This window comes from Scardinius erythrophthalmus (genome assembly GCF_964197995.2).
Source record: "Scardinius erythrophthalmus genome assembly, chromosome: 13".
NCBI classification, from domain to species: domain Eukaryota; kingdom Metazoa; phylum Chordata; class Actinopteri; order Cypriniformes; family Leuciscidae; genus Scardinius; species Scardinius erythrophthalmus.
Genome location: NC_138233.1, coordinates 25,699,088 through 25,719,985, shown reverse-complemented (window position 1 = coordinate 25,719,985; position 20,898 = coordinate 25,699,088). Strand labels below are relative to the sequence as shown.

General features: G+C 43.5%; 2 protein-coding genes across 14 annotated transcripts in view; one reads left to right on the top strand and one right to left on the bottom strand.

Annotated features, from left to right (window-relative positions):
• med12 (mediator complex subunit 12) overlaps nt 1-365 on the top strand; it is a 31,867-nt gene extending 31,502 nt beyond the window's left edge. For all 12 annotated transcript variants that reach the window (XM_081382642.1, XM_081382643.1, XM_081382649.1 and 9 more), the window contains one exon: nt 13-365. In XM_081382642.1, coding sequence (XP_081238768.1) covers nt 13-50 — 38 coding nt within the window. In that variant the 3' untranslated portion in view covers nt 51-365. The remainder of the gene's footprint in view (nt 1-12) is intronic.
• On the bottom strand, nt 275-20,887 carry mars2 (methionyl-tRNA synthetase 2, mitochondrial). Of its 2 annotated transcripts, XR_014031357.1 has the most exons (4): nt 20,546-20,887; nt 5,018-5,352; nt 1,052-2,297; nt 280-454 (listed from the first exon to the last, which is right to left on the bottom strand). XR_014031357.1 is itself a non-coding variant. In XM_081382652.1 (3 exons), the coding sequence occupies exons 1-3, from the start codon at nt 20,844-20,846 to the stop codon at nt 1,122-1,124; spliced, it is 1,812 nt and encodes a 603-aa protein (XP_081238778.1). In that variant the 5' UTR covers nt 20,847-20,887; the 3' UTR covers nt 275-1,121. The 2 variants fall into 2 exon arrangements, 1 of the variants encoding a protein (XP_081238778.1); XM_081382652.1 differs by having other exon boundaries at nt 275-2,297.
• Between the last annotated feature and the right edge of the window lie 11 nt (nt 20,888-20,898).

Below are 20,898 nucleotides of genomic sequence, written 5' to 3'. Positions count from 1 at the left end.
TTCTTTCCCCAGATACTCAACCTGGACAGAACACCAACTCATATTACTGAGAGTGAATGGATTCCAGCGGTGGTAAAGAATGATTTTGTGTCCACAAAGCGGAGCTTTCTGAGATGAGGAACCCTGCTCCTGAAAGAAGCCCACAGGGCTGTATCTAAAGTAGAGTCAAACATTGTTTTTCAGACATGCATTTCTGAAAGTCATAGAGGCTTTGTTCTGTGAAACATTGAGGTGAACAGTGAAAGAGTTTATGTAAAAAGAAGTACAGGAAATTATAAAAATATTGCAACTTTTTTTATTTTATTTCAATTTGTACAATTTTTCAGTTTCGTGTATTTCTCATTAAAAAAAATCATGTCACTTTTTATGCCTTGTCTTACATTGTCGAAACATTATAGAGTGTGACCTTAAAAAGGGATGTTTCACCCAAAAATGACAATTCTTTCATCATTTACTCGCCCTCATGTCGTTCCAAACCTGTAAGACTTTCGTTCATCTTCTGATCACAAATGATCATTTTGATGAAATCTGAGAGATTGCTGTCCCTCCATTGACAGCTACGCAACTGACACTTTGACGCTTCAAAAAGATATCGTAAAACTAATCTATATGAAGTGAGCGGTTTAGTCCAAATTTTCTGAAGAGACATGATTGCTTTACATGATTAACAGATTTAATTAAGGACTAATCCACTCAATTCATTTGGATTAGTTTTACAAACTATTTATAAAGCGTCAAAGTGGTAGTTGCGTAGCTATGGAAGCTTGTTTCCGCCACAGAATAAAATATTTGAAAAGATAATTGTGAGTTTACATCTTGCAATTCTGACATCTTTTCTCAGAAACTCACTAGTTATAAAGTCCAACTCTAAAACAAAATTCCATACGTAGCTGTCAGTGGGGGGGACAGAAATCTCTCAAATTTCATCAAAAAGGTCTTCATTTGTGTTCAGAAGATGAACGAAGGTCTTGCGGGTTTTAAACGACATGAGGGCGAGTAATTAATGACAGAATTTTCATTTTGGGGGGAACTATCCCTTTAAATCATTTACTCATTTACCACGGTTATTACTATATTTGGTAGAATTGGTTCGAATTACTTCAAGTAAGCTCAAGTATGCATTAAGATTTTGCCATTTTGGGAGTTCTCCCTTTCCCTTGGCTCCTCTCAAGGCGATTAAACAACACTCCCAAGTCGGGACCCAGCGCTCTTCCTTCTAAACCACAGTCTCTTCCTTCACATTTCATCAGGAAGTTGAGAGAATCCCAGCTTCTCTCCTCAGGCATGACTCCCAACCTAGATAAAATTCTGTCTGCAAGATCTGGCACCATGGGTTGCAGGAGTATCCCATACATCCTGAGGCACTCTAAAGACACGTGAAGGATGGTGTCAAGCCACTGCTGGTCTCCGGGATTGTTCCGGTCCAGCTTCCACGGTGCATGTCTTTGAACAAACGCATTAGTCATCCGCACGCATGCGCTAATGGCCTCCAGTGCTTTATATATGTGTAGATTCTCAAAGTGCTGCTCAACTAAGACCGGAAGAGCAGATACGGCCTCCACCATTCTGTAGTCTTCCGAGACAGCTTTTCCACGGAGCCCTTCAGATGGTTCCTTTGGGAAGCAGGAGTTGCAGAACTGAGGATACACCTGCGTGGGGTTGAGTGAGGGCGCAGTGCAGCGGTTTAAAAGCCCACCGAGAGCGTCCGCTAACTCGCTGTTGCACATCTTTATGACTTTATCGTCATAATAGTCACAGTCCGAGTCGGGAACCCCTTGTCTCAGAAGGAAGTAGCGCAGGCCATCCACGGTGAACTTCTCCATGGCGTCCAATGGGTTGATCACGTTTCCAAGACTCTTGGACATTTTCTTTCCCTCCACCGTCCAGTGAGAGTGCACAAATATGGTCTTAGGAAGAGGTAATCCTGCAGCCAAGAGAAACGCCGGCCAGTATATCGCGTGAAACTTAAGAATGTCCTTACCTACAACATGATGGACAGCTGTCCACCACTGGGAGTGATTCTGTGGGTAACCAACAACGGTCAAGTAGTTCACCAGAGCATCCAACCACACGTAGATGATTTGTTCCGGATCTCCAGGGACTGAAATACCCCACTGGAGGCGGCTTTTCTGGCGAGATACTGACAGGTCTGGGATATCGTCCTCCAGCCACTGAAGAACCAAGTGATGAAAGTTCACAGGCTGGATGATATTTGGGTTTAATCGAAGCCAATCAAGCAATTTGGTGCGGAAATCCGATAGGCGGAACATGTAATTGTCCTCCTCCATCCACTCCACCTGTCAATGAGGAAATTAAACATTTTATTTAAAAGGCAGCTATGTGTTTTAATAAACCCAATTTACACTCATTTAAATCAGTGTACTACAGTATACCAATGGGTCAATGACATGCATATGTTTGTCCAAGTGCATTATTTCCTTTTTAAAATAATTTGATAAATTCATGACATGCGTCACTTTATTCTATAAAACCTATTTAAGTCAATTCATTTTAAGTACATTCAAATTATAAATATTGTTTTGGTATCTTAAACCCCCAAAATGTCAGGTGGAACAACCGTCCACACAAATGAACAGACTAAAACCATTTAAAAAAGAGTTTTAATAAGAAATTAAAAATAAAATACTATGGCATAAATTTATGTTTGAAACCTTTCATATAAACATTTTATAAATATTAGTTTTAAAGCTGTTTGAAAAACCTTTGTCTGGGAATTTGTATTTTCTCAAATGTCATGGTGGCACAACTGCAAACATGAGTTTTTTTTATTATTATTTTTTTATTATGAATTGACAAGGTAATAACAGTAAACATGATAATGTATCATCCAGAGGAGCCCAACTGATCAATGTGGAGGAGAGAAGAGGTTTGTAAATCTCTCTCAAATACTGATAAAAATAGCTACTTTCAAGTATGGGTAGGTTGGTACACTTTTCATGTCTGGTGGTACAACTATTTTTGATGTATGAGCTTGCTAGCATAGGCAAAAGCTAATATAGGCATCCAAGTAGAAGCCTATTCAATGTAAAACTGGCTGCAAAAGTCATATGGTGAAACCAGGAAGTCAGGTGGTGCAACTGCAATGAATGTCCCGATATGAAGTAAAAAAAACATTTAGCCTAAGCTAAATAAATAATATTTAAACTAAGATTGTTTAGATGCCACTATCATATCAACTAAAGAATAATTGGTCACACAATATATTAGGTGTCTACTGTATTCTCATTTAAAAAATTGTTAGGTATAATGCACTTGTTCATGTTTTGCAAAACAGGGTAAGGGAAGGGTCAACCGTGTAATAATATGTCATTACAGAAATGAATTACAGAATATACAGGCTTTTTTTAATATAATAACAATGTAAAACGTATATGTCCACAATAAGAGCATTGTACCAAATGATTCATTTAAATGTAAGTAGTTAAAGACACTTAATATAAAGCTGGACTGGGAACTCATGGAGCGCATTAAAATGATCCGGCAGCAAGAGAAGCATAATCTGGCAAAAAGAATAGAGAGGTGATGAATCTTGTTTAGAAGTTATTAGCTATATAGTGTTCCATTAAAGTTGCTAATGCTATACATTTAATGTTTTAAATGTTGGCCGTAATTTCACAGAATTATGGGAGTTGTTGTCTACATCCGGTGGAAAAGAATCAGACGGGACTCGGAAAGAAATTATATTCATGGATGAGCTTATGTATTAAATATTTATTAACATTAGGCCTACTGTAGTATGAAGCAGAGTGGGGCTGATAGCCATTAGAGTGATTGTTACACGGCTCGAGAGCAGTGGAGCTTTTATTATAATAGCTCCTCAATTAGTATAATTATTATAATAATAATATTAAAATTATTATTCGGCAAGCGCGCTCATAATTGAAGCGATGCGCTAATTTTTTCCAACTTTTCCAGAATGCCGCAAACATGTGACATGCAGGTCATGTGACAAAACCAACCAATCAGCTTCACCCTTTCCGTAACAACATTGAAAGCTCAGTCTACACCTATTTTTTACAGTCTATGGTCTACACTATGGGTGTTTTCTCTTAAATACATTTTCTCGTAAATAAATCTTGTCGCAAAGCTACAGCAAACGTTTTTCGGTGGTGGAAATCCATTAGCTACTAAAACTTCTTTGTCGTTGTGGAGAGCGCAGACGCTACGGGAAAATCAGACCGAATTTTACTATTAATAATAAAAGATAAGCTAATGTGCATTGTAAATGTCAGTAATTTATCTTTTTTGACTCAGACTTTTTATAAAAAGATGATTTAAAGGCTGAAATATGTGAGGTTTATCTTTTTATAAAAACCTTTTTTGTCAAAACTTATTTGAACTTGTGAATGTTAGTAGATAACATGTTGCAAGACGACACACTTAAAATCTGGCCATCATTTTTAATGTTATTATTCTAATGTTTATGTAAACAAAAAGTGCATATTGATGCTGCTTTTATTAGTTTTTTGCTGGTTTTCGACATAAAACTTGGTGAATTGATTTCATTGTGCAGTATTAGTACTTTCTGAACAGGATTCTGTTCCATGAAATGAAATCTTCATGCCATTCCATCTCTAGTTATGATCAACTAAAATCAACTATAATTATGTGTTTTACAGTATAATATGCAAAGTACAATTTTCTATTAAAACATTTTATCTCTGATTGTTCTTTTCTCTGACATTTAAGGGTGACATATAGGCCTACAAAAACTCTTTTAGGTCTAAAATCTTTTAAATAATGTCTCATAACTCATATTAACAACTATCCAAACTGTTTAAGTATTGTATTACATGAGTAGCTCTCGGCCACTTTCATTTTTAAAAAGTCGCTCTCAAATGAAAAAAGGTTGGAGACCCCAATTTAATCGCTTTTAGAAAAACTATTCCTTTTCTATGGCCCTGCTATGACCCCAGTTTGAAAACCCCTGTTCTAGATGGTGCAAACCTCTGACAGAGAAGCATAGGCTTTAATTCAAGAACAGGATGGATGGTACCTTGTGGCCGCTCTCAGTGGATACTTTGATCTGTCTTCCCTCGGAGTCTGTTCTGTCAGTGACTTGAGTTGGTGTAAGAAAACTTTCATCTGGAGTGGAGTACCAGCCTTCATAAGTGCCTTTGTAGATGAAGCCTTTGCTATGGAGAACAGTCCAGAAGTGTTCAACAGCCTGTCGATGTCTTTTCTCTGTTGTCCGAATGTAGTCAGTGTATAAAATACCACATCTTTGGAAAACATGTTTAAAACTCTCTGATACCTCAGTGCAGAAGTTCAGAGGGTCTTTACCAGCTTTGCTCGCTGCCTGTTGGATTTTAAGACCATGTTCATCTGTACCTGCAGGGCACAAACAAACAACCTTACTTGCATAAACACTCATAATGGTAAAGGGATTGATCAACCAAAAATGAAAATTCTGTCATCATTTATTCACCCTCATGTTGATCTAAATCTGTAAGATTTTCATTCATCTTCAAAATACAAATGAAGATCTTTTTGATGAAACTTGAGAGCTTTGCGTCCCTCCATTGGCAGCTTTGCAACTGACACTTTAACGCTTCAAAAAGTTCATAAAGAGATCGTAAAACTAATCCATATGAATCAAGCGGATTAGTCCAAATTTTCTGGAGAGACATGATCGCTTTATATGCTGAACAGATTGAATTTAGGCTTTTATTCAACATTCATCAACTCACATCACATTTAGTAAGCAGAAGCTCAAGTATATTCACTTGACATGCGAGAACCATTTGAGGATCATTCTCATGTTACGCAGCACGTTTGAGCTTCAGCAAGAGCCAATGAGGTTCATTCTCGTGTTATGCAGCACGTTTGAGTTTCTGCAAGAGCCAATGAGGTTCATTCTCGTGTTACGCAGCGTGTTTGAGCTTCATTAAGAACCAATGAGGTTCATTCTCATGTTACGCAGCGTGTTTGAGCTTCAGCAAGAACCAATGAGGTTCATTCTCGTGTTACGCAGCACGTTTGAGCTTCCTCAAGAACCAAAGAGGTTCATTCTCGTGTTACGCAGCGTGTTTGAGCTTCATCAAGAACCAATGAGGTTCATTCTCATGTTACGCAGCGTGTTTGAGCTTCCTCAAGAGCCAATGAGGTTCATTCTCGTGTTACGCAGCACGTTTGAGCTTCCTCAAGAGCCAATGAGGTTCATTCTCATGTTACGCAGAACGTTTGAGCTTCCTCGAGAACCAATGAGGTTCATTCTCGTGTTACGCAGCACGTTTGAGCTTCAGCAAGAACCAATGAGGTTCATTCTCATGTTACGCAGCGCATTTGAGCTTCCTCAAGAACCAATGAGGTTCATTCTCGTGTTACGCAGCACGTTTGAGCTTCAGCAAGAACCAATGAGGTTCATTCTCGTGTTACGCAGCACGTTTGAGTTTCTGCAAGAGCCAATGAGGTTCATTCTCGTGTTACGCAGCGCATTTGAACTTCAGCAAGAACCAATGCGGTTCATTCTCGTGTTACACAGCACGTTTGAGTTTCTGCAAGAGCCAATGAGGTTCATTCTCGTGTTACACAGCACGTTTGAGTTTCTGCAAGAGCCAATGAGGTTCATTCTCGTGTTACGCAGCACGTTTGAGTTTCTGCAAGAGCCAATGAGGTTCATTCTCGTGTTACGCAGCGCATTTGAACTTCAGCAAGAACAAATGAGGTTCATTCTCGTGTTACGCAGCGCATTTGAGCTTCAGCAAGAACCAATGAGGTTCATTCTCGTGTTACACAGCACGTTTGAGTTTCTGCAAGAGCCAATGAGGTTCATTCTCGTGTTACGCAGCACGTTTGAGTTTCTGCAAGAGCCAATGAGGTTCATTCTCGTGTTACGCAGCGCATTTGAGCTTCAGCAAGAACCAATGCGGTTCATTCTCGTGTTACTCAGCACGTTTGAGTTTCTGCAAGAGCCAATGAGGTTCATTCTCGTGTTACGCAGCGCATTTGAGCTTCAGCAAGAACCAATGAGGTTCATTCTCGTGTTACGCAGCGCGTTTGAGCTTCAGCAAGAACCAATGAGGTTCATTCTCGTGTTACGCAGCGTGTTTGAGCTTCATCAAGAACCAATGAGGTTCATTCTCATGTTACGCAGCGTGTTTGAGCTTCCTCAAGAACCAATGAGGTTCATTCTCATGTTACGCAGCGTGTTTGAGCTTCCTCAAGAGCCAATGAGGTTCATTCTCGTGTTACGCAGCACGTTTGAGCTTCCTCAAGAGCCAATGAGGTTCATTCTCATGTTACGCAGAACGTTTGAGCTTCCTCGAGAACCAATGAGGTTCATTCTCGTGTTACGCAGCACGTTTGAGCTTCAGCAAGAACCAATGAGGTTCATTCTCATGTTACGCAGCGCATTTGAGCTTCCTCAAGAACCAATGAGGTTCATTCTCGTGTTACGCAGCACGTTTGAGCTTCAGCAAGAACCAATGAGGTTCATTCTCGTGTTACGCAGCACGTTTGAGTTTCTGCAAGAGCCAATGAGGTTCATTCTCGTGTTACGCAGCGCATTTGAACTTCAGCAAGAACCAATGCGGTTCATTCTCGTGTTACACAGCACGTTTGAGTTTCTGCAAGAGCCAATGAGGTTCATTCTCGTGTTACACAGCACGTTTGAGTTTCTGCAAGAGCCAATGAGGTTCATTCTCGTGTTACGCAGCACGTTTGAGTTTCTGCAAGAGCCAATGAGGTTCATTCTCGTGTTACGCAGCGCATTTGAACTTCAGCAAGAACCAATGAGGTTCATTCTCGTGTTACGCAGCGCATTTGAGCTTCAGCAAGAACCAATGAGGTTCATTCTCGTGTTACACAGCACGTTTGAGTTTCTGCAAGAGCCAATGAGGTTCATTCTCGTGTTACGCAGCACGTTTGAGTTTCTGCAAGAGCCAATGAGGTTCATTCTCGTGTTACGCAGCGCATTTGAGCTTCAGCAAGAACCAATGCGGTTCATTCTCGTGTTACTCAGCACGTTTGAGTTTCTGCAAGAGCCAATGAGGTTCATTCTCGTGTTACGCAGCGCATTTGAGCTTCAGCAAGAACCAATGAGGTTCATTCTCGTGTTACACAGCACGTTTCGAGTTTCTGCAAGAGCCAATGAGGTTCATTCTCGTGTTACGCAGCGCATTTGAGCTTCAGCAAGAACCAATGAGGTTCATTCTCGTGTTACGCAGCATGTTTGAGTTTCTGCAAGAGCCAATGAGGTTCATTCTCGTGTTACGCAGCGCATTTGAGCTTCAGCAAGAACCAATGCGGTTCATTCTCGTGTTACACAGCACGTTTGAGTTTCTGCAAGAGCCAATGAGGTTCATTCTCATGTTACGCAGCGCATTTGAGCTTCAGCAAGAACCAATGAGGTTCATTCTCGTGTTACGCAGCACGTTTTAGTTTCTGCAAGAGCCAATGAGGTTCATTCACGTGTTACGCAGCACGTTTGAGCTTCCTCAAGAACCAATGAGGTTCATTCTCGTGTTACGCAGCACGTTTGAGCTTCAGCAAGAGCCAATGAGGTTCATTCTCGTTACGCAGCACGTTTGAGCTTCCTCAAGAACCAATGAGGTTCATTCTCGTGTTACGCAGCGCATTTGAGCTTCCTCAAGAACCAATGAGGTTCATTCTCGTGTTACGCAGCACGTTTGAGCTTCAGCAAGAACCAATGAGGTTCATTCTCATGTTACGCAGCGCATTTGAGCTTCCTCAAGAACCAATGAGGTTCATTCTCGTGTTACGCAGCACGTTTGAGCTTCAGCAAGAACCAATGAGGTTCATTCTCGTGTTACGCAGCACGTTTGAGTTTCTGCAAGAGCCAATGAGGTTCATTCTCGTGTTACGCAGCGCATTTGAACTTCAGCAAGAACCAATGCGGTTCATTCTCGTGTTACACAGCACGTTTGAGTTTCTGCAAGAGCCAATGAGGTTCATTCTCGTGTTACACAGCACGTTTGAGTTTCTGCAAGAGCCAATGAGGTTCATTCTCGTGTTACGCAGCACGTTTGAGTTTCTGCAAGAGCCAATGAGGTTCATTCTCGTGTTACGCAGCGCATTTGAACTTCAGCAAGAACCAATGAGGTTCATTCTCGTGTTATGCAGCGCATTTGAGCTTCAGCAAGAACCAATGAGGTTCATTCTCGTGTTACACAGCACGTTTGAGTTTCTGCAAGAGCCAATGAGGTTCATTCTCGTGTTACGCAGCACGTTTGAGTTTCTGCAAGAGCCAATGAGGTTCATTCTCGTGTTACGCAGCACGTTTGAGCTTCAGCAAGAACCAATGAGGTTCATTCTCGTGTTACACAGCACGTTTCGAGTTTCTGCAAGAGCCAATGAGGTTCATTCTCGTGTTACGCAGCGCATTTGAGCTTCAGCAAGAACCAATGCGGTTCATTCTCGTGTTACTCAGCACGTTTGAGTTTCTGCAAGAGCCAATGAGGTTCATTCTCGTGTTACGCAGCGCATTTGAGCTTCAGCAAGAACCAATGAGGTTCATTCTCGTGTTACACAGCACGTTTCGAGTTTCTGCAAGAGCCAATGAGGTTCATTCTCGTGTTACGCAGCGCATTTGAGCTTCAGCAAGAACCAATGAGGTTCATTCTCGTGTTACGCAGCATGTTTGAGTTTCTGCAAGAGCCAATGAGGTTCATTCTCGTGTTACGCAGCGCATTTGAGCTTCAGCAAGAACCAATGCGGTTCATTCTCGTGTTACACAGCACGTTTGAGTTTCTGCAAGAGCCAATGAGGTTCATTCTCGTGTTACGCAGCGCATTTGAGCTTCAGCAAGAACCAATGAGGTTCATTCTCGTGTTACGCAGCACGTTTTAGTTTCTGCAAGAGCCAATGAGGTTCATTCTCGTGTTACGCAGCGCATTTGAACTTCAGCAAGAACCAATACGGTTCATTCTCGTGTTACACAGCACGTTTGAGTTTCTGCAAGAGCCAATGAGGTTCATTCTCGTGTTACACAGCACGTTTGAGTTTCTGCAAGAGCCAATGAGGTTCATTCTCGTGTTACGCAGCACGTTTGAGTTTCTGCAAGAGCCAATGAGGTTCATTCTCGTGTTACGCAGCGCATTTGAACTTCAGCAAGAACCAATGAGGTTCATTCTCGTGTTACGCAGCGCATTTGAGCTTCAGCAAGAACCAATGAGGTTCATTCTCGTGTTACACAGCACGTTTGAGTTTCTGCAAGAGCCAATGACGTTCATTCTCGTGTTACGCACGACGTTTGAGTTTCTGCAAGAGCCAATGAGGTTCATTCTCGTGTTACGCAGCACGTTTGAGCTTCAGCAAGAACCAATGAGGTTCATTCTCGTGTTACACAGCACGTTTCGAGTTTCTGCAAGAGCCAATGAGGTTCATTCTCGTGTTACGCAGCGCATTTGAGCTTCAGCAAGAACCAATGCGGTTCATTCTCGTGTTACTCAGCACGTTTGAGTTTCTGCAAGAGCCAATGAGGTTCATTCTCGTGTTACGCAGCGCATTTGAGCTTCAGCAAGAACCAATGAGGTTCATTCTCGTGTTACGCAGCAGGTTTGAGCTTCCTCAAGAACCAATGAGGTTCATTCTCGTGTAATGCAGCACGTTTGAGCTTCATCAAGAACCAATGAGGTTCATTATCGTGTTACGCAGCACGTTTGAGCTTCCTCAAGAACCAATGAGGTTCATTCTCGTGTTACGCAGTACGTTTGAGCTTCAGCAAGAGCCAATGAGGTTCATTCTCGTGTTACGCAGCACGTTTGAGCTTCAGCAAGAGCCAATGAGGTTCATTTTCGTGTTACGCAGCACGTTTGAGCTTCAGCAAGAGCCAATGAGGTTCATTCTCATGTTACGCAGCACGTTTAAGCTTCCTCAAGAACCAATGAGGTTCATTCTCGTTACGCAGCGTGTTTGAGCTTCATCAAGAACCAATGTGGTTCATTCTCATGTTTTACGCAGCACGTTTGAGCTTCATCAAGAACCAATGAGGTTCATTCTCATGTTACGCAGCACGTTTGAGCTTCCGCAAGAACCAATGAGCTTCATTCTTGTATTACGCAGCATGTTTGAGCTTCCACAAAAACCAATGAGGTTCATTCTCGTGTTACGCAGCGCTTTTGAGCTTCATCAAGAACCAATGAGGTTCATTCTCATGTTACGCAGCATGTTTGAGCTTCCACAAGAACCAATGAGGTTCATTCTCGTGTTACGCAGCACGTTTGAGCTTCATCAAGAACCAATGAGGTTCATTCTCATGTTACGCAGCACGTTTGAGCTTCATCAAGAACCAATGAGGTTCATTCACGTGTTACGCAGCACGTTTGAGCTTCATCAAGAACCAATGAGGTTCATTCTCGTGTTACGCAGCACGTTTGAGCTTCCTCAAGAACCAATGAGGTTCATTCTCGTGTTACGCAGCACGTTTGAGCTTCAGCAAGAGCCAATGAGGTTTATTCTCGTGTTACGCAGCACGTTTGAGCTTCCTCAAGAACAAATGAGGTTCATTCTCATGTTACGCAGCACGTTTGAGCTTCCTCAAGAACCAATGAGGTTCATTCTCGTGTTACGCAGCGCATTTGAGCTTCCTCAAGAACCAATGAGGTTCATTCTCGTGTTACGCAGCACGTTTGAGCTTCAGCAAGAACCAATGAGGTTCATTCTCATGTTACGCAGCACGTTTGAGCTTCAGCAAGAACCAATGAGGTTCATTCTTGTGTTACGCAGCGTGTTTGAGCTTCCGCAAGAACCAGTGAGGTTCATTCTTGTATTACGCAGCATGTTTGAGCTTCCGCAAGAACCAATGAGGTTCATTCTCATGTTACGCAGCACGTTTGAGCTTCATCAAGAACCAATGAGGTTCATTCTCATGTTACGCAGCGCGTTTGAGCTTCAGCAAGAGCCAATGAGGTTCATTCTCGTGTTACGCAGCGTGTTTGAGCTTCCTCAAGAACCAATGAGGTTCATTCTCATGTTACGCAGCACGTTTGAGCTTCCTCAAGAACCAATGAGGTTCATTCTCGTGTTACGCAGCGCGTTTGAGCTTCATCAAGAACCAATGAGGTTCATTCTCATGTTACGCAGCGCGTTTGAGCTTCAGCAAGAGCCAATGAAGTTCATTCTCGTGTTACACAGCGCATTTGAGCTTCCTCAAGAACCAATGAGGTTCATTCTCGTGTTACGCAGCACGTTTGAGCTTCAGCAAGAACCAATGAAGTTCATTCTTGTGTTACGCAGCGTGTTTGAGCTTCCTCAAGAACCAATGAGGTTCATTCTCGTGCTACGCAGCACGTTTGAGTTTCTGCAAGAGCCAATGAGGTTCATTCTCGTGTTACGCAGCACGTTTGAGCTTCAGCAAGAGCCAATGAGGTTCATTATCGTGTTACGCAGCACGTTTGAGCTTCTGCAAGAGCCAATGAGGTTAATTCTCGTGTTACGCAGCACGTTTGAGTTTCTGCAAGAGCCAATGAGGTTCATTCTCGTGTTACGCAGCACGTTTGAGCTTCCTCAAGAACCAATGAGGTTCATTCACGTGTTACGCAGCACGTTTGAGCTTCATCAAGAACCAATGAGGTTCATTCTCGTGTTACGCAGCACGTTTGAGCTTCCTCAAGAACCAATGAGGTTCATTCTCGTGTTACGCAGCACGTTTCGAGTTTCTGCAAGAGCCAATAAGGTTCATTCTCGTGTTACACAGCGCGTTTGAGCTTCAGCAAGAACCAATGAGGTTCATTCTCGTGTTACGCAGCACGTTTGAGTTTCTGCAAGAGCCAATGAGGTTCATTCTCGTGTTACACAGCGCATTTGAGCTTCAGCAAGAACCAATGAGGTTCATTCTCGTGTTATGCAGCACGTTTGAGTTTCTGCAAGAGCCAATAAGGTTCATTCTCGTGTTACACAGCGCATTTGAGCTTCAGCAAGAACCAATGAGGTTCATTCTCGTGTTACGCAGCACGTTTCGAGTTTCTGCAAGAGCCAATGAGGTTCATTCTCGTGTTACGCAGCGCATTTGAGCTTCAGCAAGAACTAATGAGGTTCATTCTCGTGTTACGCAGCACGTTTGAGTTTCTGCAAGAGCCAATGAGGTTCATTCTCGTATTACGCAGCGCATTTGAGCTTCAGCAAGAACCAATGAGGTTCATTCTCGTGTTACGCAGCGCATTTGAGCTTCAGCAAGAACCAATGAGGTTCATTCTCGTGTTACGCAGCACGTTTGAGCTTCAGCAAGAGCCAATGAGGTTCATTCTCGTGTTACGCAGCACGTTTGAGCTTCAGCAAGAGACAATGAGGTTCATTCTCGTGTTACGCAGCACGTTTGAGCTTCAGCAAGAGCCAATGAGGTTCATTCTCGTGTTACGCAGCACGTTTGAGTTTCTGCAAGAGCCAATAAGGTTCATTCTCGTGTTACACAGCGCGTTTGAGCTTCAGCAAGAACCAATGAGGTTCATTCTCGTGTTACGCAGCACGTTTCGAGTTTCTGCAAGAGCCAATAAGGTTCATTCTCGTGTTACGCAGCACGTTTCGAGTTTCTGCAAGAGCCAATAAGGTTCATTCTCGTGTTACACAGCGCGTTTGAGGTTCAGCAAGAACCAATGAGGTTCATTCTCGTGTTACGCAGCACGTTTGAGTTTCTGCAAGAGCCAATGAGGTTCATTCTCGTGTTACACAGCGCATTTGAGCTTCAGCAAGAGCCAATGAGGTTCATTCTCGTGTTACGCAGCACGTTTGAGTTTCTGCAAGAGCCAATAAGGTTCATTCTCGTGTTACACAGCGAGTTTGAGCTTCAGCAAGAACCAATGAGGTTCATTCTCGTGTTACGCAGCACGTTTCGAGTTTCTGCAAGAGCCAATTAGGTTCATTCTCGTGTTACACAGCGCGTTTGAGCTTCAGCAAGAACCAATGAGGTTCATTCTCGTGTTACGCAGCACGTTTGAGTTTCTGCAAGAGCCAATGAGGTTCATTCTCGTGTTACACAGCGCATTTGAGCTTCAGCAAGAGCCAATAAGGTTCATTCTCGTGTTACACAGCGCGTTTGAGCTTCAGCAAGAACCAATGAGGTTCATTCTCGTGTTACGCAGCACGTTTCGAGTTTCTGCAAGAGCCAATGAGGTTCATTCTCGTGTTACGCAGCGCATTTGAGCTTCAGCAAGAACTAATGAGGTTCATTCTCGTGTTACGCAGCACGTTTGAGTTTCTGCAAGAGCCAATGAGGTTCATTCTCGTATTACGCAGCGCATTTGAGCTTCAGCAAGAACCAATGAGGTTCATTCTCGTGTTACGCAGCGCATTTGAGCTTCAGCAAGAACCAATGAGGTTCATTCTCGTGTTACGCAGCACGTTTGAGCTTCAGCAAGAGCCAATGAGGTTCATTCTCGTGTTACGCAGCACGTTTGAGTTTCTGCAAGAGCCAATAAGGTTCATTCTCGTGTTACACAGCGCGTTTGAGCTTCAGCAAGAACCAATGAGGTTCATTCTCGTGTTACTCAGCACGTTTCGAGTTTCTGCAAGAGCCAATAAGGTTCATTCTCGTGTTACGCAGCACGTTTCGAGTTTCTGCAAGAACCAATGAGGTTCATTCTCGTGTTACTCAGCGCATTTGAGCTTCAGCAAGAACCAATGAGGTTCATTCTCGTGTTACGCAGCGCATTTGAGCTTCAGCAAGAACCAATGAGGTTCATTCTCGTGTTACGCAGCGCATTTGAGCTTCAGCAAGAACCAATAAGGTTCATTCTCGTGTTACGCAGCACGTTTGAGCTTCAGCAAGAGCCAATGAGGTTCATTCTCGTGTTACGCAGCACGTTTGAGTTTCTGCAAGAGCCAATAAGGTTCATTCTCGTGTTACACAGCGCGTTTGAGCTTCAGCAAGAACCAATGAGGTTCATTCTCGTGTTACGCAGCACGTTTGAGTTTCTGCAAGAGCCAATGAGGTTCATTCTCGTGTTACACAGCGCATTTGAGCTTCAGCAAGAACCAATGAGGTTCATTCTCGTGTTACTCAGCACGTTTCGAGTTTCTGCAAGAGCCAGTAAGGTTCATTCTCGTGTTACGCAGCACGTTTGAGGTTCAGCAAGAACCAATGAGGTTCATTCTCGTGTTACGCAGCACGTTTGAGTTTCTGCAAGAGCCAATGAGGTTCATTCTCGTGTTACACAGCGCATTTGAGCTTCAGCAAGAACCAATGAGGTTCATTCTCGTGTTACGCAGCACGTTTGAGCTTCAGCAAGAGCCAATGAGGTTCATTCTCATGTTACGCAGCACGTTTAAGCTTCCTCAAGAACCAATGAGGTTCATTCTCGTTACGCAGCGTGTTTGAGCTTCAAGAACCAATGTGGTTCATTCTCATGTTTTACGCAGCACGTTTGAGCTTCATCAAGAACCAATGAGGTTCATTCTCATGTTACGCAGCACGTTTGAGCTTCCGCAAGAACCAATGAGCTTCATTCTTGTATTACGCAGCATGTTTGAGCTTCCACAAGAACCAATGAGGTTCATTCTCGTGTTACGCAGCGCTTTTGAGCTTCATCAAGAACCAATGAGGTTCATTCTCATGTTACGCAGCATGTTTGAGCTTCCACAAGAACCAATGAGGTTCATTCTCGTGTTACGCAGCACGTTTGAGCTTCATCAAGAACCAATGAGGTTCATTCTCATGTTACGCAGCACGTTTGAGCTTCCTCAAGAACCAATGAGGTTCATTCACGTGTTACGCAGCACGTTTGAGCTTCATCAAGAACCAATGAGGTTCATTCTCGTGTTACGCAGCACGTTTGAGCTTCCTCAAGAACCAATGAGGTTCATTCTCGTGTTACGCAGCACGTTTGAGCTTCAGCAAGAGCCAATGAGGTTTATTCTCGTGTTACGCAGCACGTTTGAGCTTCCTCAAGAACAAATGAGGTTCATTCTCATGTTACGCAGCACGTTTGAGCTTCCTCAAGAACCAATGAGGTTCATTCTCGTGTTACGCAGCGCATTTGAGCTTCCTCAAGAACCAATGAGGTTCATTCTCGTGTTACGCAGCACGTTTGAGCTTCAGCAAGAACCAATGAGGTTCATTCTCATGTTACGCAGCACGTTTGAGCTTCAGCAAGAACCAATGAGGTTCATTCTTGTGTTACGCAGCGTGTTTGAGCTTCCGCAAGAACCAATGAGGTTCATTCTTGTATTACGCAGCATGTTTGAGCTTCCGCAAGAACCAATGAGGTTCATTCTCATGTTACGCAGCACGTTTGAGCTTCATCAAGAACCAATGAGGTTCATTCTCATGTTACGCAGCGCGTTTGAGCTTCAGCAAGAGCCAATGAGGTTCATTCTCGTGTTACGCAGCGTGTTTGAGCTTCCTCAAGAACCAATGAGGTTCATTCTCATGTTACGCAGCACGTTTGAGCTTCCTCAAGAACCAATGAGGTTCATTCTCGTGTTACGCAGCGTGTTTGAGCTTCAGCTAGAGCCAATGAGGTTCATTCTCATGTTACGCAGCACGTTTGAGCTTCCTCAAGAACCAATGAGGTTCATTCTCCTGTTACGCAGCACGTTTGAGCTTCCTCAAGAACCAATGAGGTTCATTCTCGTGTTACGCAGCGCGTTTGAGCTTCATCAAGAACCAATGAGGTTCATTCTCATGTTACGCAGCGCGTTTGAGCTTCAGCAAGAGCCAATGAAGTTCATTCTCGTGTTACACAGCGCATTTGAGCTTCCTCAAGAACCAATGAGGTTCATTCTCGTGTTACGCAGCACGTTTGAGCTTCAGCAAGAACCAATGAGGTTCATTCTTGTGTTACGCAGCGTGTTTGAGCTTCCTCAAGAACCAATGAGGTTCATTCTCGTGCTACGCAGCGCGTTTGAGCTTCAGCAAGAACCAATGAGGTTCATTCTCGTGTTACGCAGCACGTTTCGAGTTTCTGCAAGAGCCAATGAGGTTCATTCTCGTGTTACGCAGCGCATTTGAGCTTCAGCAAGAACTAATGAGGTTCATTCTCGTGTTACGCAGCACGTTTGAGTTTCTGCAAGAGCCAATGAGGTTCATTCTCGTATTACGCAGCGCATTTGAGCTTCAGCAAGAACCAATGAGGTTCATTCTCGTGTTACGCAGCGCATTTGAGCTTCAGCAAGAACCAATGAGGTTCATTCTCGTGTTACGCAGCACGTTTGAGCTTCAGCAAGAGCCAATGAGGTTCATTCTCGTGTTACGCAGCACGTTTGAGTTTCTGCAAGAGCCAATAAGGTTCATTCTCGTGTTACACAGCGCGTTTGAGCTTCAGCAAGAACCAATGAGGTTCATTCTGGTGTTACTCAGCACGTTTCGAGTTTCTGCAAGAGCCAATAAGGTTCATTCTCGTGTTATGCAGCACGTTTCGAGTTTCTGCAAGAGCCAATAAGGTTCATTCTCGTGTTACACAGCGCGTTTGAGGTTCAGCAAGAACCAATGAGGTTCATTCTCGTGTTACGCAGCACGTTTGAGTTTCTGCAAGAGCCAATGAGGTTCATTCTCGTGTTACACAGCGCATTTGAGCTTCAGCAAGAACCAATGAGGTTCATTCTCGTGTTACTCAGCACGTTTCGAGTTTCTGCAAGAGCCAGTAAGGTTCATTATCGTGTTACGCAGCACGTTTCGAGTTTCTGCAAGAGCCAATAAGGTTCATTCTCGTGTTACACAGCGCGTTTGAGGTTCAGCAAGAACCAATGAGGTTCATTCTCGTGTTACGCAGCGCATTTGAGCTTCAGCAAGAACCAATGAGGTTCATTCTCGTGTTACGCAGCACGTTTGAGCTTCAGCAAGAGCCAATGAGGTTCATTCTCGTGTTACGCAGCACGTTTGAGTTTCTGCAAGAGCCAATAAGGTTCATTCTCGTGTTACACAGCGCGTTTGAGCTTCAGCAAGAACCAATGAGGTTCATTCTCGTGTTACGCAGCACGTTTGAGTTTCTGCAAGAGCCAATGAGGTTCATTCTCGTGTTACACAGCGCATTTGAGCTTCAGCAAGAACCAATGAGGTTCATTCTCGTGTTACTCAGCACGTTTCGAGTTTCTGCAAGAGCCAGTAAGGTTCATTCTCGTGTTACGCAGCACGTTTGAGGTTCAGCAAGAACCAATGAGGTTCATTCTCGTGTTACGCAGCACGTTTGAGTTTCTGCAAGAGCCAATGAGGTTCATTCTCGTGTTACACAGCGCATTTGAGCTTCAGCAAGAACCAATGAGGTTCATTCTCGTGTTACGCAGCACGTTTGAGTTTCTGCAAGAGCCAATAAGGTTCATTCTCGTGTTACACAGTGCGTTTGAGCTTCAGCAAGAACCAATGAGGTTCATTCTCGTGTTACGCAGCGCATTTGAGCTTCAGCAAGAACCAATGAGGTTCATTCTCGTGTTACGCAGCACGTTTGAGCTTCAGCAAGAGCCAATGAGGTTCATTATCGTGTTACGCAGCACGTTTGAGTTTCTGCAAGAGCCAATGAGGTTCATTCTCGTGTTACGCAGCACGTTTGAGCTTCAGCAAGAGCCAATGAGGTTCATTATCGTGTTACGCAGCACGTTTGAGCTTCAGCAAGAGCCAGTAAGGTTCATTCTCGTGTTACACAGCGCGTTTGAGGTTCAGCAAGAACCAATGAGGTTCATTCTCGTGTTACGCAGCACGTTTGAGTTTCTGCAAGAGCCAATGAGGTTCATTCTCGTGTTACACAGCGCATTTGAGCTTCAGCAAGAACCAATGAGGTTCATTCTCGTGTTAAGCAGCACGTTTGAGTTTCTGCAAGAGCCAATAAGGTTCATTCTCGTGTTACACAGTGCGTTTGAGCTTCAGCAAGAACCAATGAGGTTCATTCTCGTGTTACGCAGCGCATTTGAGCTTCAGCAAGAACCAATGAGGTTCATTCTCGTGTTACGCAGCACGTTTGAGCTTCAGCAAGAGCCAATGAGGTTCATTATTGTGTTACGCAGCACGTTTGAGCTTCAGCAAGAACCAATGAGGTTCATTCTCGTGTTACGCAGCGCATTTGAGCTTCAGCAAGAACCAATGAGGTTCATTCTTGTGTTACGCAGCACGTTTGAGTTTCTGCAAGAGCCAATAAGGTTCATTCTCGTGTTACGCAGCGCATTTGAGCTTCAGCAAGAACCAATGAGGTTCATTCTCGTGTTACGCAGCACGTTTGAGTTTCTGCAAGAGCCAATAAGGTTCATTCTCGTGTTACGCAGCACGTTTGAGTTTCTGCAAGAGCCAATGAGGTTCATTCTCGTGTTACGCAGCACGTTTGAGTTTCTGCAAAAGCCAATGAGGTTCATTCTCGTGTTACGCAGCACATTTAAGCTTCAGCAAGAACCAATGAGGTTCATTCTCGTGTTACGCAGCGCATTTGAGCTTCAGCAAGAACCAATGAGGTTCATTCTCGTGTTACGCAGCACGTTTGAGTTTCTGCAAGAGCCAATGAGGTTCATTCTCGTGTTACGCAGCGCGTTTGAGTTTCTGCAAGAGCCAATGAGGTTCATTCTCGTGTTACGCAGCACATTTAAGCTTCAGCAAGAACCAATGAGGTTCATTCTCGTGTTACGCAGCGCATTTGAGCTTCAGCAAGAACCAATGAGGTTCATTCTCGTGTTACGCAGCGCATTTGAGCTTCAGCAAGAACCAATGAGGTTCATTCTCGTGTTACGCAGCACATTTAAGCTTCAGCAAGAACCAATGAGGTTCATTCTCGTGTTACGCAGCGCATTTGAGCTTCAGCAAGAACCAATAAGGTTCATTCTCGTGTTACGCAGCACATTTAAGCTTCAGCAAGAACCAATGAGGTTCATTCTCGTGTTACGCAGCACGTTTGAGTTTCTGCAAGAGCCAATGAGGTTCATTCTCGTGTTACGCAGCACATTTAAGCTTCAGCAAGAACCAATGAGGTTCATTCTCGTGTTACGCAGCGCATTTGAGCTTCAGCAAGAACCAATGAGGTTCATTCTCGTGTTACGCAGCACATTTAAGCTTCAGCAAGAACCAATGAGGTTCATTCTCGTGTTACGCAGCGCATTTGAGCTTCAGCAAGAACCAATAAGGTTCATTCTCGTGTTACGCAGCACATTTAAGCTTCAGCAAGAACCAATGAGGTTCATTCTCGTGTTACGCAGCACGTTTGAGTTTCTGCAAGAACCAATGAGGTTCATTCTCGTGTTACGCAGCACGTTTGAGTTTCTGCAAGAGCCAATGAGGTTCATTCTCGTGTTACGCAGCGCGTTTGACAGCAATCTCTCAGATGTGTCTTATTTCTCTAAGACTTTCGAAGATGAACTAAAGTCTTAAGGGTTTGGAACCATGAGGGTGAGTAAATGATGCATTTTTAGTTGAACGATCCCTTTTAAGAACTTCTAACCAATTAGCAGTTAGTAATCAGTCTTAGTTTTCTGTATTAAATTAAACCAATCTATGTTTTTATGTAATTGACATAAAATAAAAGTAATGAACACGAACAGTCTTAAAGAAAAAAAAGATAACTTGTAAGAGTCTCATCAGTTTATGCAACCAGCCCCTGATGTAAGTATTTAACTTGTTTAAGTCATGCAAAACAATTAGACAATGTATAAAACGTACCTGTGGCAAATCTGGAGTTGTATCCCTGTAAGAGTTTGAATCTGTGCAGACAGTCTGCAGTGACAGCTGAATACACATGACCAATGTGAGGAGACGCATTAACATAGAAGATGGGAGTTGTGATGTAATATGGTTTCGAGCTCTGTGAATGATCTGTGCAAAAGCAGTGAATACTGTAGACGTGCGGAAGCCTTCTGTGGAGAGCATGCCTGGATAATCTCTGTACTATTGTTTTTGTGCGAGTGAGAATACAGCACGGAGACCTCATCACGAGACAGCTGCGAGGCGCGTGAGAGAACATCCGGGTCAGCGCCGTCACTAATGAGTTACCTTTCAAAGAAAAGGCCCAACAA

Excerpts from the sequence above, each read along its gene's own strand:
- mars2 (XM_081382652.1), bottom strand. The coding sequence starts at position 20,846 with ATGTTCTCTCACGCGCCTCGCAGCTGTCTCGTGATGAGGTCTCCGTGC. Across the intron at positions 5,353-20,545 it reads CAACTCCAGATTTGCCACAG|GTACAGATGAACATGGTCTT; the intron begins GTACGTTTTATA and ends TGTGCCCTGCAG. Across the intron at positions 2,298-5,017 it reads CCACTGAGAGCGGCCACAAG|GTGGAGTGGATGGAGGAGGA; the intron begins GTACCATCCATC and ends CCTCATTGACAG.